Source organism: Odontesthes bonariensis, chromosome 2, assembly GCF_027942865.1.
Source record: "Odontesthes bonariensis isolate fOdoBon6 chromosome 2, fOdoBon6.hap1, whole genome shotgun sequence".
NCBI lineage: Eukaryota > Metazoa > Chordata > Actinopteri > Atheriniformes > Atherinopsidae > Odontesthes > Odontesthes bonariensis.
In genome coordinates, this window is record NC_134507.1 from 8,079,337 (window position 1) to 8,103,928 (window position 24,592).

The 24,592-nt window shown below is 43.4% G+C and overlaps 2 protein-coding genes across 2 annotated transcripts; one reads left to right on the forward strand and one right to left on the reverse strand.

Moving 5' to 3' along the window:
• The first annotated feature begins 318 nt into the window (after positions 1–318).
• mcmbp (minichromosome maintenance complex binding protein) lies at positions 319–10,421 on the forward strand. The gene is made up of 16 exons (XM_075475339.1): positions 319–482; positions 2,588–2,679; positions 2,803–2,943; positions 3,074–3,115; positions 3,200–3,289; positions 4,261–4,390; positions 4,520–4,665; positions 6,210–6,307; positions 6,381–6,553; positions 7,313–7,436; positions 7,520–7,637; positions 7,724–7,889; positions 8,017–8,150; positions 8,787–8,954; positions 9,734–9,822; positions 9,934–10,421. The coding sequence occupies exons 1-16, from the start codon at positions 425–427 to the stop codon at positions 10,058–10,060; spliced, it is 1,896 nt and encodes a 631-aa protein (XP_075331454.1). The 5' UTR covers positions 319–424; the 3' UTR covers positions 10,061–10,421.
• A 1,038-nt stretch (positions 10,422–11,459) lies between these two features.
• inpp5f (inositol polyphosphate-5-phosphatase F) lies at positions 11,460–23,876 on the reverse strand. The gene is made up of 20 exons (XM_075475317.1): positions 23,407–23,876; positions 21,106–21,186; positions 20,618–20,754; positions 19,875–20,000; positions 19,529–19,714; positions 19,389–19,445; positions 18,929–19,127; positions 18,557–18,736; positions 18,212–18,279; positions 17,654–17,778; positions 17,480–17,557; positions 17,188–17,308; positions 15,952–16,080; positions 15,440–15,557; positions 15,155–15,353; positions 14,983–15,054; positions 14,816–14,889; positions 14,509–14,637; positions 14,322–14,409; positions 11,460–14,219 (listed from the first exon to the last, which is right to left on the reverse strand). Exons 1-20 carry the CDS (start codon positions 23,501–23,503, stop codon positions 13,091–13,093), a joined length of 3,393 nt encoding a protein of 1,130 aa, XP_075331432.1. The 5' UTR covers positions 23,504–23,876; the 3' UTR covers positions 11,460–13,090.
• Between the last annotated feature and the right edge of the window lie 716 nt (positions 23,877–24,592).

A 24,592-nucleotide genomic window follows, 5' to 3' on the forward strand; every position in this document is an offset into this window, starting at 1 on the left:
TATATATATAGATAGCTGATCTGATGAATTGAGACAGGGATCGATTGCTTCTTCCTGTTTACCCGGATGTTGAGTCTGGTTCTTTTTCCACTGATTTTTGTTTTTAGAAATTGATTTTTTTTTACACTGTTGGTTTTTTAAATTCAAAGTCTGATTTTGATGCTGTAAAAAAAATCAATATTAAAGAAATTCGTATTCAAACTGATGGCACAGAAAAACTTCCATACATTAATGATAGCTCCGCACTCCTCCGGTATGTCCCCGTCTACAAAACAAGCCAACTACGCTCCACGAACCAGTGACGCAAATTTCCCGCCCTCATTTCTGCAATCTCGTGTGAGCCGAAAGTCAACAAAGTAGTGGATTGACATCGGTTTTACTTGATTCTATTTTACGTTCTCCCGAATATTGTCCCAGGATTACGATGCCTTCCACACACGACTGGATCAACGAGCCTCTGGGCGTTGTTGAAGGGATGTTCGGTAAGACAGCTCGCTAACTCCGCACTGTGACAGCTATCGTTAACGCGTGAGACTAGCTAGCTAGCCAGCCTCTCATCACATGTAGCTGCGCTTTTATCGCTTGATAAAGTTGCTCGGTGCAGTAACTGTCAGCTGTGTTTCACTGCAGTCTGTACCCACACCAGTTTTGAGTACACAAAGATGCTGACTTACCGCATTTAAACAGAAAAGCCAGAACTTGTAACTAAAATTGGCCAAGCTCGCCTAGAAATTAAGTTATAGGGTTAGGGTAGAATTAAGTTAAAATACTTTCTCTCAATCGAGGTTTTTTTTTTTTTCGTAGCTTTACTCATTATTAAACTAAACGTGAACCAGAAGTTACCAGCTAAAAACGAAATAACTCGGCACTACTTTTTGAAGAACTTGGGAATGGTACTGCCGGTTATGAAGTAGATGTTATTTCTAGATTTAGAAGATTAATTAAAGTTTTCAGGTGACAACATGTAATTAAAGTAATGCCTTTTTTTCTTTTTCTTTCTTTTTTTTACAATTTAGTGTAATTCGTTTGTAAATTTGACGTGATCAAAATACTTGGGACATACTGTATGCTGATGTATGTTTATGAACTAAACCACCTCAAATGCTTCATTTCATGAACTAATCCACATGAAATGCTTCATTTTATCAACTAAACCATCTGAAATGCTTCATTTCATGAACTAAACCATCTGAAATGCTTCATTTCATGAACTAAACCATCTGAAATGCTTCATTTTATCAACTAAACCACCTGAAATGCTTCATTTCATGAACTAAACCTTCTGAAATGCTTCATTTTATCAACTAAACCACCTGAAATGCTTCATTTCATGAACTAAACCCTCTGAAATGCTTCATTTTATCAACTAAACCACCTGAAATGCTTCATTTCATGAACTAAACCCTCTGAAATGCTTCATTTTATCAACTAAACCACCTGAAATGCTTCATTTCATGAACTAAACCCTCTGAAATGCTTCATTTTATCAACTAAACCACCTGAAATGCTTCATTTCATGAACTAAACCATCTGAAATGCTTCATTTTATCAACTAAACCATCTGAAATGCTTCATTTCATGAACTAAACCACCTGAAATGCTTCATTTTATCAACTAAACCACCTGAAATGCTTCATTTTATCAACTAAACCATCTGAAATGCTTCATTTAATGAACTAAACCACATGAAATGCTTCATTTTCTGAACTAAACCACATGAAATGCTTCATTTTCTGAACTAAACCACATGAAATGCTTCATTTTATCAACTAAACCATCTGAAATGCTTCATTTCATGAACTAAACCATCTGAAATGCTTCATTTTATCAACTAAACTACCTGAAATGCTTCATTTCATGAACTAAACCCTCTGAAATGCTTCATTTTATCAACTAAACCACCTGAAATGCTTCATTTCATGAACTAAACCATCTGAAATGCTTCATTTTATCAACTAAACCACCTGAAATGCTTCATTTCATGAACTAAACCATCTGAAATGCTTCATTTTATCAACTAAACCACCTGAAATGCTTCATTTCATGAACTAAACCATCTGAAATGCTTCATTTTATCAACTAAACCACCTGAAATGCTTCATTTTCTGAACTAAACCACATGAAATGCTTCATTTAATGAACTAAAACACATGAAATGCTTCATTTTCTGAACTAAACCACATGAAATGCTTCATTTTATCAACTAAACCATCTGAAATGCTTCATTTGATGAACTAAAACACATGAAATGCTTCATTTTCTGAACTAAACCACATGAAATGCTTCATTTTATCAACTAAACCACCTGAAATGCTTCATTTAATGAACTAAACCACATGAAATGCTTCATTTTCTGAACTAAACCACATGAAATGCTTCATTTTCTGAACTAAACCACCTGAAATGCTTCATTTCATGAAATAAAACACCTCAAATACTTCATTTTATCTTAAACTTTTAGGTTGGTGCAAATCCATTTTGATGCATTTCTAATGCAGCAAGGGTCCCTGTTTGTTTAAAGGCTGCACATTCACTTTGCTTCCAGTTGTAAACCACAAATTAACACCACGACTTCTTGCTGTTGTAGCTGCCTCCCAGAATGGTCCAAACTCTGGATGGGAGGCGAAAGCGGTTGGATTTTTCAAAGATCAGCTGAAGGAGAAGGACGCTCAGATGATGGTAACCCAGCTTCCCCTACCGTACAAATTACACAGAGAGGCAAAAGATGCCTGGAAACGCCATTGTCGACGCCTCTTTCAGCACACTTACTTGTAGGAAATGGTCACCTTTGTTTGGACGCAGGTTCCGTCTCTGAACGACGTCCCTCTGCACTACCTGAAGCCCAACAGCCTGGTGAAGTTTCGCTGTTTGATCCAGGACATGTTCGACCCAGAGTTCTACATGGGAGTGTATGAGACCGTCGATCCCTCCACACAGGCAAAGGTGCGTGCTTCCTCATCCTCGCCTGTGCGGCCATTTGCATACGCACAGGCCTCTAGTGTGTCTGATGCTCGCTCTTTTGCATTTGCTCGTGTGTTGGATGTCTCATATTTTACTGTCCGAACATCCCCAGATGCTGCGTTGCGGGAAGTACAGAGACGTGACAGAATGTGGGGTGAGTTTATCTCTGTTGAACGTGCATTCAGTACATGCCTCGACACGGCTTGAACGTGGCTGCTTCTTTTTTTTTAATCTCCAGGTGGATTTTAACTCCAGAAGCGCAGTGACTGCAGAGAGACAGACTTTCTACTGTGTGCCAATCCCTGGAGAAAATCAGTGGGTAAAGGAGATATCCTTGCTTACTTATTTAAAGGGGATAGAGAATCAAAATCATCTTTTTCACGTTGTAGGTGTTAGTTCTGAGTCTCCCCGCTGTGGGGAGTACACACGAAGTGCCACCTCTGTTTCAAGTACTCCCCCTTTTTTTGAATTGCCGCCAGAAAATGGGCCAATTCGTGTTTGAGCATTAAGTGACATATCTTTTGGCGTAATCGCCCCCCCACACCTAAATCCACAGCCACCCCCTTCACAGAGTACAGTTTCACAAAGCTTGCACGATTCCGAGCAGGCTTCAGTCGGATTTTAATGCTCAGTAGAGGGTCAGTTCCGACTTTGCAACAAAATCAACCCCAGCAGTCAGTACAGCCTGTAAGTATCACATTTTATTTTGTTTTAAATGTGTGTTGTGCCATATTCCTGTTGTAAGAATTGCACGTTAGCTCTGGCTTGTTCATCTAAAGGGAATGAGCTAACCCCTTAGCAGCTAGCTATTTGCACTATTATGCAGGCGGTAAGTAAGCCTGCGAAGGCCAGCTTGCTTGTTTCAATGCATAAACTTTGGAAGTCACAGTAACCGAAGAAAAACAAAACAAATGAAGCCAAACGGAGTACTTTCTTTTCAGTGAGAGCAAGGGCAGCCAATCAAGCAACGGCAACCGAATAGCGCCAACACCTACCTGCATTTCATAATGAGGTTGCCAGATAAGCTCTGAAACGACGCCAATAAGGGTAAACGACGCATTCTAAACCCAGCATAGTAACAGCTGTTTCAGAGAGCCTTTTAGGGAGGTTCTGAGCCACATACAGAACAAGGATTAATGCCCCATTCAACCTTTCTCTATCACCTTTAAAAAGAAAAAAAAGATGGACGTGTCGGTCAAACACGATTCCCTTTTTTGGTCGTCCGATGTTTTTAAAACTAGCGTGAGAGCGCTTCTGAATGCTGCTGCTGCTGCGTAGCGTTCCTTAATTCTGCTGCACAGGTATGCCGGCACGAGCCAAGCAAGAGTTGTCCCCTCCACCTCGTACGTGCCGAGCAGACAGAAAAGAAGCTACGAGGAGGACGACGACATGGACACTCAGCCGCAGAAGCAGAGGGAACCACACGCTGGTGCGAGCTGCGCTTTATGCCCCTCTTTGTTTTGCCTCTGTCGGATGAAGTGAGATTATGTGTTGAGCCCTTCTGGCTGCAGTTTCTTGACTTTTTTTTTCGTTTGTTTTTTGGTGTGTCTCGCTGCAGGTCCTCAGAGTTCAACGGAACAGCACGGCAACGGCGACTGCAAGCGGCAGGAGACGGAGGCTCCTTCCGCCCAGGCGACGTCCGCGTCCCACCTCGACCTCAACTTCCCCCTGCCAGGAGAAAAGGGCCCCTCCTGCCTTGTCAAGGTGTGTTCAGCCTTGCCAGGGTGCTTGTGCAAGTCTTGAACGTCTTAAAGGGGAACTCCGGGGCATTTGAAGCGTGTTTCCATTGCTAGAGGTTGTCAAATACTGATAGTAGGACACAGACGGGTGCAAATCTGCGCTCCCTGTGTGAAGATCGCTCTGTTCGCGCAGCCTGTCATGCGAGGCTAATACGTGGTGGCTAAGGGGCAAGCGCTAACCCTTCCACGTAAAACAACAACTTGCACACTGCAGAAACGTCACACCACTTTATAAACCATCCGACAATAAAGTCACAAGCCTTACCATCAAAACCATATGCATGGTTCTCACATTACTGGCATGGGGACGTTACAAAACAACTTTATAAACAGCATGTCACTCACCGGCTGGTTGTAGGCTCGCGCATGTGAAAGCCCAAAAGAGTCGATGGAGAATAATCCCATATACAAAACAATTATATTCTCTAGAAAAACTGCGTTCAAATATTTAAAACATTACAACAATATTACTGGGCATGTATTGTTGTAATGTTTTAAATACTTGAACGCAGTTTTTCTAGAGAAGATAATTGTTTTGTATATGGGATTATCCTCCATCGACTCTTTTGGGCTTTCACATGCGCGAGCGTACAACCAGCCGGTGAGTTACATGCTGTTTATAAAGTTGTTTTGTAACGTCCCCATGCCAGTAATGTGAGAACCATGCATATGGTTTTGATGGTAAGGCTTGTGACTTTATTGTCGGATGGTTTATAAAGTGGTGTGATGTTTCTGCAGTGTGCAAGTTGTTGTTTTACGTGGAAGGGTTAGCGCTTGCCCCTTAGCCACCACGTATTAGCCTCGCATGACATGCTGTGCGGACAGAGCGATCTCCACACAGGGAGCGCAGATACGCACCTCTCTGTGTCATACTATCAGTATTTGACAACCTCTAGCAATGGAAACGCGCTTCAAATGCCCCGGAGTTCCCCTTTAATAAGTATGGCCTTTTGAAGCACTGTTTTCCAGACCTTGAAAAATCTTGAATTTTGTGTGAAAGTCTTAATAAAGTATGGAAAATAAATGTATGGTAGAATTTTACAGTATGCTCAAAGGCATTGTGAAATGAAAATAGGAAGGTAGGCTATAAAACTATAATTTTACTAACTGGTCATGTACTGTATTAGCCTAATGGGATGAGACTGAATTCTACATACATTCATTTTTTTTTTTTTTTTTTATAGATAGTTTTTGACACTTGTTTGATGTGAAATTCATGTACTTGTTATTTTCATGTTTTGAAACGTTTTCATCAGTAAAAGCATAATTTACTGTGAATAATGCATTTGTTCATTGAATACTAGCCTATAAAAATGAACATTTCTAATAAACACAGTTGGTACAATCTCAACCAATGAAGTAGGCAGTAGGCACACAAGTCACAAGTACATAAAGTTAAGGTCTTGGGGGAAAAAAGTATCGGTTTTAAAAAAGTCTGGAATTTTAATTTGGAAAAAGAGCAAGCACCCTGTGTAAGGCAGGTAGCGTCAAGGTGTGTGTTGTCTGCAGGTGTACGAGGACGGGGACAGCTTCAAACTGAACGACGCCCTGGAGGTCTATGGGATCCTCTCGGTCAGTCCCGCGCTGAGCGCTCTGGCTGATGAGAAGTAAGGCGTTTGATTCGGTGTTGCTTTCCCTCCGGCTGCCTGTCTGTTGCTCATCCTCGGCTCTCCCGTACAGAGACGCCTCCTCGTCCCTCCTGGCCCCTTCAGAGTGCATGGAGACGACGGAGGAGCAGAGGGTGCACAGCCCCCCGGCCTCTCTCGTTCCTCGCCTCCACATGCTCTGCGCCAAGCCGCTGCCACACAACAACCCCCTGTTGCCCAGCGCAACCTTGGAGAACAACAGTGCCTGTAAGGACACAGAAGAGTAGGAATGCTCCCAAGTTTCTTTTGTTTGGGACCTTTTTCTTTTTTTTTCTTTCCGTTTAAGTTGTAGCATTTGTAGCCTCTGCTAATATAACTTTTTTTTAATTATTGTAATTAAAGATGACACGTTATTCTTTGTTTGACAGATATGATTGAAACCACTTGAGTGCTTTTTGGGGTTTTTTTGGGAGAAAATGTACACGGTGAATTTGGAAATGAAAATGCAGCGCTTTTATTGTTAAGATCCAGGACTGCCCCGACCAGATTAATTTCTTTCATATATGAGGTATGGGATCTGTTCCAAAAGCTTTAGTTTTAAGCTTGACAGGCCATGACTAATCTCATATTTGATTCTGGAACTTCAGACCTGGCAACCTTGCACACCTGCTGGCATGTTGGGTTGACGCACGCTTGCGTGATAAATGCTTACAAGAGCCAGAAATGAACTTCATCTACTTTCCCAGACCAGTAGTTCGTCAGCGAAGCCTCAAATCTGAATGCAGCCTAATTTTTATCCAGTCAAGCTGCCATTCAAACCTGATGAGTAACATCTGTGTTGGTCCATTGCTTCTGGCATCCTCTGGAACAATATACCACGAGGCCACTGATGGTTCCTCTTGTGTTGAGAGGGGAAAATGAAAAATACTCATTTTTATTTGTATTTTCAGTGTAAAGCTTTGAAAGAGCCAACATTCCTGTAGTTGCCATAGGAGCTTGTTTGAACTCTTTGTCCTCTCTCCTTAGTTTTATCTTCGACTCTCAGTGAGATGGCCGCCGTCAGGGCGGAGCTGCTCTCGTACTTCACTCATGTCCTTCTGGGTGACGCTCTGGCCGCTGAGTACCTCATTCTGCATCTCATTTCCAATGTGTATGTTGAAATCAGTTTGTAACGTTTAAGCACGCTAAAAAAAAAAATTGTTTTTTATTACAGTGTGAATGATTCTCTCGTAGGTACACCAGGCGGGATGTTCTCCCACTGGGCAAGTTTACCTTGAACCTGAGTGGCTGTCCTGTTGTCGCCTCGTACACCGAGCGCCTCTATCAGATCATCCAGCAGCTTGTGCCTTCTGTGAGTCCATCGAAGCTACGGCCATCCCTTTCTTGTTTGATTTGTTTGGCCGAGTTTTTGGCTGAACGTTTTCTCTTTGTTTGCAGTCGCACCACCTGAGCATGAGCCTGCAGAACATGAACCAGATGCGCTTGGTGCCTAAGAAGGACTATGTGGCAAACCGGCTGGTGAGCGGAGCGCTGCAGCTGGCCAGAAACACCTCTCTGTTCCTGGATGAGACCCAGCTGGAGCAGGGACAGCTGGACACGACCGGTGAGGCTTGTAGAGACCACAAGGTGGCGACAGTGAGGGGACAGTTTATACCTTCCCTGCAGTTTGGCTGACATTGTTGGCACTAACCAGGTTGGATCTTTGCCTCCGTTTGTGATTTGTGCTGTAGGTGTGCGTAATGTTACGGCCCTGGGGAACCTGATCTCATGGCAGAAGGTTGATTATGACTTCAACTACCATCAGATGGAATTCCCCTGCAATATTAACGTGCTCGTCGCGTCAGAGGGCCGCTCGCTGCTGCCGGTGAGGACAAAAAAGGGGATAAGGCGGGCTACTGCAGAGCGTAAACTCACCCCCACGAGCGCCGCCAGGGAAGGGTTAGGTTTCTTCCTGTCTCTCATGAGACAGAGCCATGTCAGACGCTGGAGGTTGTTTCCACGCTGTCACCTCGGCTGCCATTGGTCGGCTGCAGCAACCCTGCCAGCCAGCGGCTTTAGCCCGGGTCTCGCTCTGTTGCGAACTGCCCGAGGAATGCGCCCTGTGCTATTCCTGTATGTTGGTCTAATGAGTTGCCATGGTGGCAGCTGTGTGCCACAGGAACAATCCTGGGAGAGGCGTCAGGCTTGGAAATCTGTTAAGTCCTGCAGTGAAGGGCAGCGGGCAGTAAACAACTCCCACGGCTGATTAGAAGTCACATTTACATGGCTGTGTTTACATCAAACTGCTGTTGGCTGGTGAGCAGCCGGAGAGTCGGCCAGCAAAGGCTACGCTCCCGTCTGATGTGGCTGGGAAGGTTCGAGACTGTCCAACAGCTGTCAGGGCCTACTTTTACACAGCAGCGTATACATATTTCATTTCTTTTTGTGAGCTGCACACTTCAGTTAGGAACGTTGTTCCATGGCATGTTGTCAGTGTTTCTCTGCCTCTTTCTGCCCACAGTCGGACTGTCAGGTCCACCTCCAACCACAAATGGCTCCGTCTCAGGTGGAGGAGTACCTCAGCAGCGTCCACATGCATCCGCAGGCCTCGTCGCAGCTGAACAAGTACAGGATCTTCCTGAGTGTGGCTCGGCTGCTCGACTACAGCATCTCAGATGAAGTGACAAAGGTGGGACCCGCGTTTTGAGTTGAGACTAGGGATGGGAATCAAAAACCGGTTCTTGTTGAGAACCGGTTCCCAGTGTTTCAATTCCTTGGAATCGTTTGGCCATTTTGCAAACGATTCCCTTATCGATTCCAGTGGGCGTGAATGACGTCACCACGCAACGTTGCGTGGCGAGTCCAGCGCAGTCAACAGTAAACATGGCGCCCAAGCGGTACAAACGCTCGAAAGTTTGGTTACACATCCCTAAAAAAGACGACAACAGGGCAACTTGCAAAGTGAATATTTCACCAAAGGGAGGAAATACTACCAACATGCAATAACTATGAATGAATGTCGCGTTTTCGATCCGCTCCGGGCTAACGTTGGTGAATCTGAACCCAGCAGCAGCAACGTTAGCAACGTTAGCATGCCCTCGGCTAACACTGCAGGTAACTAACTAACAAACACTGTCTATCATGTTAGCACCATTTGCCTCATTGTAAAACTTGCTGTTAGTAACGGTTAAGGTTAAATGAACGCCTTCTCAGGCATTACATTTAGATGAAATCATGAGAGACAGAGCCTGACTGGCTCAGAGCCAGAGGCTGGTGGTACTACCCCCAGTTCACCTCTACCTCCAGCTTCTCCTTTCACCAGAGCAGGGAAGAGTTAAATTACCCAGGCCAGGATAGACCAATGTGGACCTCACCGTTGTTGGGTTTGTAAGGTCATGACTCGTGTTACTTCTAAACTAAACAAAGTTGATGCTAATCGACCGGTTTGTCCTTTCTTCATGTCCTCAGTTGGTGGAAGATGACTTTGTAGATATGAGGAAGGACGACCCCCAGAGCATATCTGCTGAGGACCTCCACAGGATGCTCGTCGTGGCGAGGTGGGATTTGTTTGTATTGTCCCTTTTACTTGGCAGACTGAGCGTCTCAGCCAGGAGAGCCGCGCTTGTTCAAGTTAAGCAGGACGTGGCTGACTGTGACTCTACCCGCAGGTTGCTGTCTCTGAGCCTGGGTCAGACGTCTCTGTGCAGAGACAACTGGCTTAAAACCAAACACCTGGAGATGCTGCGGAGGACCCGGATGGAGCAGCACAAGAGCGTCAACGGCAACGAGCCGTGATCCGAGGAGCGCGTTGGCTTCAGTTTCTTTTTGATACCTTTACACTTTGTAATAAAGTTTTTCATGTGCCATTGAGTTCAGATGTAGAACCTTTTTTTTTTTAAAGAAGTGTTATATATTCTTGTTATGGGCTAAAGTTAGTAACTGACTGTGTGTACAGTAACATCTCAATCACTATTGTCATTTTTGCTTTAAATTCCCAGACTACAGCACAGTCCAGGACAAAATTCCTGTTTACATTTTCTTCAAAGATGTTAACACTGCACAGTGCGATTTCTTCTGTTTGTTAGTTCCAAACAGAAACTGTATGAGTGGTGAGACGACCCATAGATGCGTTTGACAATAAACCTTGTGCAGCTCACTTTTTTTTTGCAAATGGCATAAAATGCACTTTGTCATTAAGTAGCACACCCAAAGGAGATAATAAATAGGATACTTTAATGTACAATACAATCTGGAAAACAATTACAATAGTCAGTTGGTAAAGAGGAAAAAAAAAAAAAAAATGGACTGCAGACATTCAAATGAATGCCAATTCTTAAAGAATGTGCTTCAGCAGTGCAAATGAAATGCTTGAAGATTCTCTGGTCATGGATATCGTGTCCTGACGGAAGCGGAGTGTAACCACAACGAACGAGGAGGTGGATGCAAATGCACTTGGTGTGAAAACGAAAGGAAAGGGACATCTCACCCGGCAAATAAATGCTCAAATAAAACTGCCAGCTTTTGCGTTAAAAAGCTCGTCACCAACTGGATTTAATCAGGAATGTTGAGGACTACTTTTCCTTTTTTTCGCTCAACGCAGCCGGTTTTGTACAGATTTGTGTCTTCCCTGCTCGAGAACTGCTCCAGTGTTCGCCAACCTGAATGAAGTTTAAAAACACCTTTAACCCCCAGCGTCTAAACTATGCATCGCAGCTACTATCTTAAAGCTTTGGCAGCACCACATATTGTCAGCAGCACCCACAAAGCAACCAAATATACAAGTCTTCCACATCTTACCTGCTGGTGAGCAAGCCGAGTGCAGAAAGCACAAAATATGAAACGTGACACGTCTGTCTTGGGATATTTCAGCTCAAAGCGAGTAAAATCATTCGTCATGAATGCTACTGTACAAAGTGGAATGAGGTGGCCAGGGTTCATCATCACTTCCTCTGGCAGTTTATAACTAGGTCCTATGGAAGATTTTCAAAAACAGCAACTGTAAGTAAAATGGACGACTGAGGCAAAACCTCTTCTTGAGGTTAAAGAAAAACAACACAGGTGCAACACAACGTTTACATCTTTGTAGCACCTAAATACGGCCGGGGGCTGTCTGGTGAGCATTCCTAAACACCAGCAGCAGCAAGGATGCTGCACAGTACACAAAACTAGCACACCGTCTCCCCCCCCCCCCCCCCCCCCCCCCCATCATGTGCTGGCGTCTGACTGAAATACTGTATCCCAAGACGACGCTTGATGACACAGTAATCCTGAACATATTTTACACAGTACACCAAATGTAACATGTAAGAATGGACTTAAAAAAAAAAAAAAAGTAGATTTTCCATAAATACCTGATATACATAATCCCACTTAAATTCCTTGTTAAGGCAAATATGCTTTAAGTTTTGGGGAGTGCATAAAGCGTCAGTGTTTCTAGTAAAATGGATGGGTGTAACCACATATATACCGAACTATATGCTACACTCCAGTCTCGGTCGAACATGCGGTGTCAATGTACAATGCTGACCAAGGATTCAATTCAAACAAACCCTCGTATATTAAATAGTACAACAGCAGAATAGATATTTCAATACATTTACCTATCAAAAACAACTTCAACCTCTAGTTTTCTGGTTGAAATGACAGTACAGGGCATCTTTCTCAAAATATAATGCTTATACCTCTTAAAACATATCAAGCTTCCACCCAACCATGAATGCAAAAAAGCTTAAGGGAAAGCTCCCACCAGAAACAAATAAACAATACTCACTGTACATATTGACACCTAGGTTACTCTTACTAAGGTCTTATGTCGTCATTATTTCCTAACGGTATATTGTCTAAGTTACACCTGACAACACTGACATGACATGTGACAACTACGTACGGTATGTCGTCTGGCTATCTCGTTACAGCTACAAAAGGGTTATTTTCAACACAGTATTGTCCTTTGGGATTCACAAAAAGGATATTTGGTTGATTTCTACGACAACTCTAAAAACAAACTGCGGGTTAGTTGAGAGTCTGTACGACGTACGGCGCGGGATAAAGCAAAGGAGTCGGTCTTCCTCCATGCAGCTAACGCTAACCAGCTGTTACCATTAACCCCCCATGCAAGCTCTGAGGGATTGAACCCAAGACTGAAGCCAGCGACACGTTTACATAAAGAAAAACATTCGACACATCCCGGTGCTTTTAAGGTGTATTTAAAAAATATATATCTATTTCTTTCCTTGACTTCGTGTGCATCTTAAGTTATCAATGATTAGTTTAGTTTAAAAGAATTGTACCTACGGAGCAATCTGCCTCAACTGTAACCGTTTTTGGGGTGACTTAAGATTTAGATGGAACACGTGCAAATTCCTATCAATTTCACACTGAAACCTGGAATTCCTTCATTCCCAGACTACTAAAAAGGTGACCGTATGCTACTTCTACACATACACGCTGATCCTCGGACATGTATATCAGAAAAGACATTATTGCAATTTTCACTGGGAGGCACACCTGATTATTAAACCATAAAAACAGAGAGCATGAGATAATGTCGTCAATCAGTGTGCAAGGTTGCATGGCAAAAGCAAAAAAAAAAAAACACATGAATAAGAGTCAGTGCTTTCAAAAGAAGGGGGGCGCATAATCATCATGTTGGACTTTGAGTTTGAGTCTTTGTTAAAGTGGGCGAGTTTAACTAAAAGTGAAACCTAAGAGCAAATTTCTTGGCCAAATAGCGGCGCTCTGTGTGAGCTTTTGTTGCTGCTACCATATAGGAAGTTGCTAGATGACCTATGATGGAAAAAAAAAAATCCTGCTACAAGGAAAGCACTAGATCTGAATGATCCTGGTCTGGCACTGTGTAAACATTGCCTTCAACTCATTTTCTTGGGCCTCGTTGACCGTGTCTGGCTCGGGGCTCTTCTGTACCTTTGCAACAGCAAAGTTGATGCCCTGGGTGAGGCCAGCCTGGGTGAGACTGGCCACCTGGACCATGGAACTCTTGATCTTGGCAAAAGGGGACACCACTCGGCTGCCGTTGCTGTCAGCGGGTGAAGGCCCGAGGCTTCCCTCCATCTGTGAAGAAAGACTCCTCTGAGAGCCTCCAGAGGCTGCAGAGCTGGGCTTCTGGACAGACAGGAGGCTGGAATTGGAGGTAGCGGTTTGCACGTCCAGCTGGGAGGGCCTGGGGAGCTGCGGCTGATTCTGCTGCTCTGAGCTTGGCTGCTTGTCCGAGTCTGCTGGGATCTTATTCTGCATGGGTACGACGACAGTGGGTGGCTTCTCTCCAAACACCTCCACGGGTTTGGTCTGTGCATCTTGGACAAACTGGTGGCAGTAGGCATCAATGGGAGTGCCAAAGTCAATCAGAATGGCTTCCTCGGCGACCCCGGGCGATTTGTCGTCACTCATTTGAGAGAAGTCTTCCTGCTTTCCGTCACAGCCAGTCACCCGGACAACAGAGGGGATATTCAGTTCCACGCTACTGATGGACTGGGAGCGACTGCCGAGTCGAGGGTTTGATGCTACAATGCCACAGCTGGGCAGTACATAGTCCACTTTCTCTAAGGACCCTGAGCATCCATGCTCTGGGTCGGAATTGTAAGAGTCCGAGTCCGAGGAGTTCCCATAATTCTCAACACCAATGACTTTTAGGGCACCTGTGCCAGGTTTGCCATCCGATGTTTCCAGGCTGCTGTCTGACTTCCACAAGTTGACGTGCATAGTTGGTTTGAGGAAATTTACCGTCACGTCAGGCTTGGAGAAGTTGCCCAGCTTTCCGAGAGGCTTGAAGGGACCAATGTTCACGTTCGTCTTGGTCTGTTTCACTTTTTGATTGAGAGAGGAGAATTTGTTGAGGAGGAAACTTTTGCCTTGTGCAAGACCGGAGCTGCCCTGAACCTGGTCGGCGGGTTTGTTCTGGATCCCCATCGTGTCCTCGTGAGGTTTACTCTGCCGCCTGGAACACAAATGCAGACAGCTTACATACGTGGGCCGCAGCTCAGGTCAGCGCTATGTTTTTTAAAACAAAACACTTATTTTCATTACCCTGAATGCTTACCTCTCTAGCCTCTTCTCAACCACAAGGAGGTCCAGCCCTGTGGCCTGTTTAGTTATGCGGAGCATCTCAGCTATGCACTGCAAGGTATCTGAAATATGTCGCAATGTTAAGTCACAGCAACTAACTGTAGTGGATACAACTTAAAAAGAAAAATGAAAACAAAAGACTTCAAGGAATTCCAGCCGACCTTTCCCATCGTCCTCGGGATTTCGCGTTGCCGCTCTCAGTGTGTGGAAGTATCCGCTCGTTTCTTCATTCCTGTAGTGCAAACGCATACAGCAGAACTTTGGCTTCCCAAACAGAGTAGGCTCCGGACCTGTTGAAGAAAGCGCAACTTTTAATATTCACATGTCGAAATCTTGCTTTCTTTGCATGAATCACAGCCAGTGAGGACGTTGCTCAAAGGTTACTGAGGAACTGTAAGCACACTTTTGGGAAGTGTTAGATGACTCAGTGAGTGTATGAGAACTTCTCCTTTGAATACAACTTCTTACCGATTTCAATCTTTTCCAAATCCTCTAAGTTGAGGCGCTGGTATTGGTTGACTTTATCTGCCTCCTCATCGTAGCTGAAATAAAATAAAAGCAGATGTAAGCGAGTCCAAAAGAGCTATAAAATACAAAATAGAGACACAGTTTTGCTAAATGAACATCTGACTTACTAAGCAATGTAGTAAGCTTTGTCTGAGAGGAGCAGCAGCACATCCACATCTTTGCTGGTTGCCTCATTGATACTGGTGGAAAAAAATTAAAGAATGGTATCAAGACAAGAACACTGAACGTTCTTTTCATTTATATCCCTGGTGATATTAACATGTACAGTAGGCCACTGACCTCATGTCACAATTGATGAGGGCCCAGCCTCCGTGGAACTTCTCATCATCTGGAAGCAAAAGCTGCATGTAGGTCTGCAGCAGGAGGCCGACCTGCTCCTGGGCTCCTCTTTGACTCTCCTGCTCTTTTTCCTCGTGCTCCTTCTCCTTACTGAATATGGAGTACAGGTCCTCCGTCACTGGCAGCCCCATCATAAGATCTGCAGGGAAATGCAGGTTGTTCAAAGACAGATTTCCAGTAGAGATGCGGTAAAGGTGCAAGCTGTAAAATCTGCCTTTTCCTTACCAATAACTGCTTGTCTGTAGGCGTCTCTAAAACGGTTCAGATAGTAGCGGTTGGCGGAGTTAACCCCATCCTTCATCACACCAGCCAGTTTTCTCTCCCCTGTCCTGGTGAAGTCTCCCTAAAACAGAACAAAGTGTGTGTGTGAGCAACATAACCATTCGGTAGGAGTCATATCTCTGCCCAACAAAGCAAATGTAGGACTGATATTTGCTCCTGTTTAACTGGTTTGTGAAACATTTTCCCATTTATATATCAAATGTGCTCAAGTGTGTTCCATGCAATCTCTAAAAGAGTGTCTGTTGTTTCAAGCCGATCAGGTAGTGTACAGTGTCCCTTACAGTAAAGCCACGGACCAGACAGCCAAGAACTGAGTCTATGATACTTGCTATAAAAAGGTTAGCTGCAGATTTTACCTTCTTGTTGAAGAAATCTCATGTCCCAAAAGCTTTAGCCATCTAAAGCTAATTCTGATTCAGTTGTGAATGTGTTTTTGAAGACGATGACGGCGTTACCTTGAGCGCTGCGGTGCCTGCATACTGTCTGCTGATGGTGTCGCCATTGTTGGCCCACATGACCTGATAAATTCTGTAGCACTTGTGAGGCAGAGGCTGCTCCGGAGGCATCACACCCAGTTTCTTCAGCTGCAGGAAGAAGAGTGCAGCTGCTGATTCACCTTTCCAAAGACCTTTGAACCCTCACGTTGCATAGCAGTTATATCATAAATAGAATCACGGATATTATGATAGCGCATCTAAAATGTGATGAAATACAACTGCACAATCAACTAACTGCGAACTTATCTTCCTAATACAATGGAAACCGCTTATAGTGATCACGTTGGTCCAGAGCCAATTTGAACACTATAAGCGGTTGATTACTAAAACCGAATTTGTATTACAGTAGGTATTTCACTTATTTTTCTATGCAGAATATCATCTAAATGCCATTTGTATCGTTTTTCAATGAGAAAAATGAAATGAAACGGATAGCTTCAGCATTTACTGAATTTTATTATCATGCAAGTTTAATTACAGTACTGCGCAGTGCGCAGACATACTGTAGGCTAACTCAAATACAGTACGTAACTTATTCTCTGCTGTGCCGGCGGTGCATTTTTTTTTTTTTTTTTACAAGTCTGAAAATAAAGTTTGTAACAAATGCCTAATCACAGTGCTTTTCCCGGGCGCCGTCGTTTTCTTTCTCCGTCGTTAGCATTCATGACTGTCTCTCGTTGCTTAATTAGACTACACAAGGTAGCCTGAGGAAAGCTTCGTCGCAGCATCTCGTTGGCTCGTTTTTGGTAATTTGTCATACGCCTCGAGGAGACTACGTAATCAAGGGAGTAAAAAATAAAATAGCTACACGTAGTTTTAAAATTATTTTTGCACATGTTTACATTCATAAAATGGCCAAAAATTAACATTATAAGCGGATTTCTTGATTACTATAAACAAATTATTTAAACAGCATTTGTATAGAAATGATTCTGTCCCAAGCCTTTTGATCTATATAAGCGGTTGATTACTATGTCCGTGACCACTATAAGCGGTTTCCACTGCATTGTAAATCCTCGAGCTCAAGGTTGAACTTTACGGCCACTAAAGCGCGAGCGGTACAATTCATCCAGGGCTGTGTGTTGGAGAAGGAACAATTGGACTCTATCTAAAAGGTCACTGCTGCGAGAAATAATAAAAAGCGTTCAAAAGCCGACGAACGTTGAAAATAGAGCCTTAAAGGCTAAATCTCACCTGCTGTTCCATCACTACCCGAGCAACAGCAGCTTGGACCACGTTGGTCCTGTCGAGACAGTCCATACAGTTTACTCTAAAGATTCCCTCCTGCTTGCAGATGACTCCTGCTTGGTCCACCCTGACGGAAATAAGAGTCAGAATCTAATACATTCGTGAAAATGAGACTTTAAGCCCAACAATAACGAGGAATATTAACACACACTAAGAGCCAGTGGGTGTTTATTGGTGAACCTCACGTTTTCTGTTCCTGTTGTCAGAATTTATGTAAGAACTCAGGCATGACACTTACCAGGCCCACTTCATGTCAGTGATGAGATCAGAAATGGCATCTGTCAGTATTTGCACGTTCTCAAACTTCATACCGCGGCTGAGAAAAAGGACAAAAAAAGCATAAAGAGGAAGTAAACTCATTGTGGTGGAGAATACGGACAGACGTGTCTGCTAAGAACAGTGTTTCTCTTACCAATGCTCGTGGAAGTCAAACGAAACATATGTCAGGTTTTGGTTGTTGTAAAGCAGGACCTGCTTCAGATACGCGTCGCCGATGATCTTCTCCCGCCCACCTTGATCCACCAAGTTAACGATGACCTGAGGGATGCGACGAAATCAGCGGTCACATGACCGTTTGTGTGGGACTCGGACCCCTCCGGCCCATTCCGCAGTCAAAGATGTCAAATATCAAATCACGGAGGGCCAACTAAATTGGCATTTTCCCACATAAACAAAGTTTTAGTTCAATACCTGAGCCAACTCAACACCTTAAAAGCAAACACCAATAATTAGAGAACTACTAAAAGTTGACTGGAGATGTTACTGAGAACTTTAACCTGCATCCTGTTAGGTTTAATTTTAGGTTTACAGTTCACACACTAAAACCTCGAGAAGAAAAATGAAACTACATGCAGTTAAAGGTGCAAGAATTATCGACGAAAGTGGTACATCCAAAATAACAACCCCATCATACGATTAATATTTAATCCAAGCACATTTCCGCAAATAGTTTCTGGAAGAGTAAACCCACCTGCTTCTTGTACAGTTCAAGCTGTTGTTCGAAATGAGCAGCAAAGTAAGGCATGGTCTCCTTCTCTCCTGCAATAGCACAACAATACAAGTTTTCTTAGGACATGAACGGACAAAAGACATAAAGAGATCTGCAGAGGGGGCTGCCATCGTCCGAGCTATGAGGACCAAAATTATGTGCGTTTGATTTTTAATTTCCCCAAAGCCGGAGAAATAAAAATACGGACCAGCAAACGCTACTGACTAACAAGATAACTTTATTTCATACGATATCAGGGCACAGCTAAAATACACCAAAGAAAGGCTCTCTGTGCCTCTCTAAGCGAGATAGCAGATTTCGACTGACCTTTCTCTAAGCGTGGCCGAGGGTTGTAGCGATACCCCGCCTGGCTCCAGAAGACCGGCACCGAGCCACGAGTCTGCACAAAGGACAGAGTGTGGCTGTGCACGTGGATCAGCTGTTCCGTCTCCACATAGTTAGCCACGTGGCCATCCGTATCCACCCCTCTGCGTTTGTACCGCATCCCTTTGAAGAACAATGCATCCAGCATTCATCTGATTAATCACATCACAGATCAAACTTCACTCACAGACTCATTAAACTACTCATCTGCTCAGTTCTTTGAAGCCATTTGTGGAAAAAGCTAAAAAATCCGATCTATTTATACAAATCAGCCCATTTATATGAAACCATGCCAACTGTTACGTGTAGTCCTACCTGCACGGTGACGGCTACGTCTGGAGATCAGGGCCACGGTGAAGCGAGGATGGATGTCGTCGACGCAGGTGATCTCCTTTGGTGGAGTCTCCGGGCTGCTCCGCTCCTCATCAGATGTGTCGTTGTAGTTCACCACCAGTTCCTCCACCTGTACAAAGCCCTGAATGATCGGTATCACCCAGAAGTCTACCTCTGGGACCTGGATCATTCAATAGGGCACAGAAAACAACAGTGTTAAAAAATTAAAATGTCATTTGCTTAGCCGATAAGGAAGTACTTTGCATCAACAGAGTTTCAGTTAACACCTTGATTAAGTGCACATTTTCATACTTTTCTGATAAAGTCCTGCAATTATCAGCTTGTACAGCTGCCCCACTTGAACAGCTACAACTCTTTGAGCTGTCAATTGCAAAGAAAAACAATGGCTGTGTGCCTCTGTTACTGTGGAGAAGTTCATTACCTGAAGGTCAATAAGATCTTGGATCATGTGCTTGTTCCAGAAGAAACGATCGTCCACCTTTTTAAAGCATAAACACAATCAGTTCAAATCAGAAGTGTCTGCAAACAAATCCAACCACAAAGCGTTACTGATCTCCCAACCTGCTTCCATAGGGGTAAGTCAGACTTGTCTGAGCCTCCCTGTCGCTGCACACTGTTCGTCAGGTCGTAGGTCATGCTGTAGTAGAAAGAGTCAGAGTCCACGAACACCTTGTAGAGCTCATCCAGCAACCGCCTCTCCAGACGCTCCTTTTCTTTGTTTTCCTTCACCTGGAAAGCAGGGGAATACTGCATTGGGCAGGTGGAAAGAAGAAAAAGCGGTAAGTTTCAGAGGCACGGAAAAAAGGGCTGAATCTTATGAGACCCTCAAAGCCTTCAAAGGTGCGAAAGACGAGCAAAGCTAGTGCGTCGTTCTGAGAGCGAAGGAGCGCACACAGCGGCACTATACCTTTTTCTTGATGGGCACGCCCACATTAGATTTGATCTGACTCAAAGTTTTCATCAGCTTTGACTCATCTGGAGACTGGGCCAGTTTTTCTGGTTTGTCGATTCCAAAGTGATGCTTCTTGCAGAGCTGAAAAAAGAAAATGTATGCAACTTCATGCAAATCTCAACACCGCTGTGACATTTACTACGTAACATGTTCAGGTCGATGAGAAGAGTAGTTCAGTTTAGCAGCGCTCTTTCCAAACAACTAGACTAAACAAAGCAAGAAAGATAAATGACTCTCTACGGTATACTAAAACGTTCTAATTTTAATATGCTGAAACATCTACACTGAGCTGTGGGATCTCTAGCCACAAAGGGAGAACGACTGTTACTCTGGAGTAGAGGGACGAGGTCTAAGAGCCTATCCTCTAACAATCATTCTTAGTTACTCACTTGAAAATATTCAGTCTCACCATCCATGAAGCTCCCCTGAAAAACTGAAATCTTAGCAATATTCTGCTTCATTTTAACTTTTCACAAAATTAAAAAGAAATAGACAAACAAACAAAATAAACATCTACAACTAATTTTCCATCACTTTCCGCTATTCTTCACAAATGAATCATGTGCCAAAGGTAGTCTTGGATGCATTCACATATTAGGATTCTCAGGCGTGCTATTATGATGATTTGTCAAGGGGGTGGGGGACCGGAAGCAATAATCTCAACGGAAGTTGGTGGATTTGTCTCAAAGCATGCGTACCTCCAGTTCAAGCTCTTGAGGCTCTTCGTCAGACAGGGGAATGACAGCTATCTTGGTGATCTTGTAAACTTTGTGGCCGCCTGGAAGATGTCCCACTAGTGCTTTCTGGCGGATTAATACGAGGCCAAGTGGAAGGTCTGCCAAGAGGAGAAAGAAGACGAGGGAGATGCGTCACTGGTGCAGAATTCCTCACATTCTGAAAGGTGTGAAGGAAGCAGCTGCGCACAAGTCGTTAACTGCGGATTTTATTAATAAGGCTGTATGAGGCATCCGGTAAATAAATATTTATAATCATGCTGATTTATTTGATTTGCTAAAACTGCATCATCCTTCGTGTATTTCAGCAGACAACCCTGAGACCCACACACCGCTGATAAAACCTGACGTATCAAATTAATCATCAGCTCACTCGTCTTTGTACACACACACACACACACACACACACACACACACACACACAAATTTCAGAGTACATTTGCACTCCCTACCTGTGTGAAGTTGTATCTTTCCGATGACGCCTTCCACCAAACCCAAACACACCGGGTTCCAAGCCAACAACAGGTCGGTTGCTGAAACACATATATTGAAGTGAACATCAGAGAGGTGTTGTGTGATATATGCTTTAAGGCTGATAAGCAGTCACAGCTACAAAGACTCGCTCAGGTCAGACATTTGAGCATGTGCACCTTTTCTGTCAGCAGCGGCTTAATAGTCACACAGGCTCAACTGGCTGGTGTGATGAAGGATGGGGTTAACTCCGCCAACCGCTACTATCTGAACTTTTTTTTAGAGACGCCTACAGACAAGCAGTTATTGGTAAGGAAGGGCAGATTTTACAGCTTGCACCTTTACCGCAGCTCCACTGGAAATCTGTCTTTGAACAACCTGCATTTCCCTGCAGATCTTATGATGGGGCTGCCAGTGACGGAGGATCTCTACTCCATATTCAGTAAGGAGAAGGAGCACGCTTCCAGATGATGAGAAGTTCCATGGAGGCTGGGCCCTCATCAATTGTGACATGAAGTCAGTGGCCTACATATTAATATAGTCAGGGATTTAAGTATCTGAAAGCAGTCATGGTTGGGTGACTTACTTTACACACTGAAAGTCTTGTGTTTTGGTTTGTTTTTGTCCCCCTTTTTCTTAAAAAAAAAAAAAAATACAGTAGGCATACAGCAATTATGCCTCAGTGATGAGTAGATTTGAGCATGAAACTGCAGCTGGGGTAAAGAAAGTAACAACCCACAGATCCTACCAGATCTGTGCCAATCTTGTAGGAGTGTCAAGCATATTGGATGTAATAAACAGATATGAAACTAAGAGCAAAACCAGAAGAAAGAGTCTCCATTTACTTTTCCATGTCTTTATGAGTCGGTTAGGTGGGTGAGAAAACAGAAAATTGGAATGCTCAACACCGGTTATGGATTAAAAGTTCACTGTGCAGGATATCGGAAAAATGTGACGGGTGAGGCCAAGGGTGGAGAACATCGCCCGTAAGGGGCCTCAGACAATGACTCTTCCTGTTTCACATGCCAGTGAATAAGCATGTGCGGATCCCCCCCCCCCCCCCAAAAAAAAAGGGAAAGGAATATGAATAACACGACAGCTTCACCAAGAGTGTGTAATATCGTGGAAATACTTCCTGGTCGGCCACAGAGCGAAGTGGAAACGCAGTGAGGAGTGGAAACCCTTTTTCCAATTAAATAATGAAACAGCGGTGCAACTGAAAACCTGTTCAGGATGGCCGCGCAGACAAACATCTCCAACTGACACAGAAGATGGCATGTGCCGCTTTCCGGTGACTTTAATGAAACGTCTCTCGTAGTTCAGCAGTTCTTGCACAGAAACTGGAACTATATCGTTTCCACAGCGCATTGTACACATTTAATATCTGCCTCTCCACGTCAGACAGGCTTCCTCTCTGTCTGTTTTTAAATCTCATCTTAAAACGCATCTCTTCTCCCTGGCTTTTGACACGATGTGAGATGTTGAAATGTGAAATTGCTATTTTTAGTATTATTATTGTTTTAAATTATATTGCTGTTTTGTGCCTTTTAATTTATTCTTGTATTTTATTCTTTTAAATTTTCTTTGTTTTTATTTTTTGTACAGCACTTTGGTCAACTGATGTTGTTGTAAAGTGCTTTATAAATAAAATTGGATTGGATTGGATAATATGAGAGTTTGTAACAGCTGTGAGCTGAACATGACCAACTGTCAGGAGCTGCTGCTTTACATACTTTCAGGTTACACCTGAGCTGCTTGTTTGGAAAGCTGGAATTTTGTTTCTGTTATTATCATCATTATTATCATAATTACCATTGTGCACTAACAATAATCCAATTCAGAGAGCTGAGCAGTCCACTCTAACCCTCAGTTTGTAACAAGAGAAGCAAAGTGAGAACTTTGAAGTCTGTGTGGGGTGTTGGCACTCTTGGAACGAAAGCTTGAATGATGATTTCATGGCATAAGGAGTGGCGCATCTAAAACCTCCCATTCCGGCTTTGTCGAACAGTTTTGTGTTTTTTTTCTGAACATTGATTGATAGTTTCTGATTAGACTAAATGATGACGGTTTTAACGGAGGTGGACAAAGTGACAGATAGGAGACATCAGACTGAACTAATGAGGAATGTGAGACAAAAACCCATCACCAAACTGCGACGATCACAGACTGGCAAACAAACAGAAAGCGCGTATTTTTTTTTTGAGTGTGTCACATTAACGTCAAAATGTCGGGTTCGTGTAAAGTGGCAAAAAAAAAAAAGAAAGCTGGCATCCGATACGTACCAGGTCTGACAGTCATAGTCCCGTCTTTTCGGCTGCACCACAGAGCACGGTCCCCGCTCTGAAGAATATACTCGTCTTTTGCTTGAAACAGCTCCATTTTGTCCTTTTACGCACGGTACGTTACGCAAAAAAACAGGTACCTCTCCGGCTCCGCGGCCAGGTACAAGGGCTCCACCGTCTGCGAGGTTAACAGCGACTAGCCTAGCCGAGATTAGCTCGTTTCCCACGGGCTGGTTGAGCTACTGTGGCTAGCTCCCTCGCCAGCTAGCAGCAGCTGGGTGCGTGTCAGATGTATTTGTTCCACTTCTACGCATATTGATACTTAACGTCCCTTTATAATGGAGGAGCACCCGTTCACCTCAGCCATACTGGACAAAGTCAAGGCAAATTACACATCAGTGAGTGAGAAAGAGTCCCGAGCGGGAGCCGCCGTGTTGCCGTGCAGGACGTCATCGACGTTTCCTGAATCCTGCTCTAAACAATAACACGTGACACGCCGTCATCATCACCGGTGTGCAGGTACTGTGCACAGGAACCGTGGCTGTCGATTATTAACTAAAAAAATATTACAGCTGTAGATTGAATAGACTGTAACTGACGAATGTTGCCTGAGTTACTACTTTAATTTTTTTCATATCTGCTGCAACAAAACAATTTCCCAAATTGGGATTAATAAAGTATTTATCTATCTATCTATTGATACTCAACTAAAACTATGTCAGTTTCATCTTCCTTCCTGGCTTTTCTCATGTGTCTATGCATTAAATCTGCACGGTATCTTTTAACTTATCTTGACTGTTGCTTGTTTTTAAATTCATTTAAATGATTTTATTTGTTTCTCTTTATATTCTTTTATGTATTTTTAATGCTTCTTGCACTCCCTGCTGCAATGCTTTTATTTTTTGTAAAGCACTTTGAATTGTTTGTACATGTAATGTGCTATATAAATAAATTTGATTTGATTTGATTTTACCAGGTATTTATTGTCGTTGCATTTTCTTTATTCATAATAACAATGTGCTATTCATATTTTATGGAAAGCAAAATCTCACGGCTTGCAAGGGGCGATTTATGTCTAAAGCGATCACTAAATAGAACGGTTTCTATGCTGATATTTAAAGTTTAAGGTAATCTGTAAATCAAATATTAAAACAAGCTTGTTTGTCTCCACCTTACTAGAAATGAG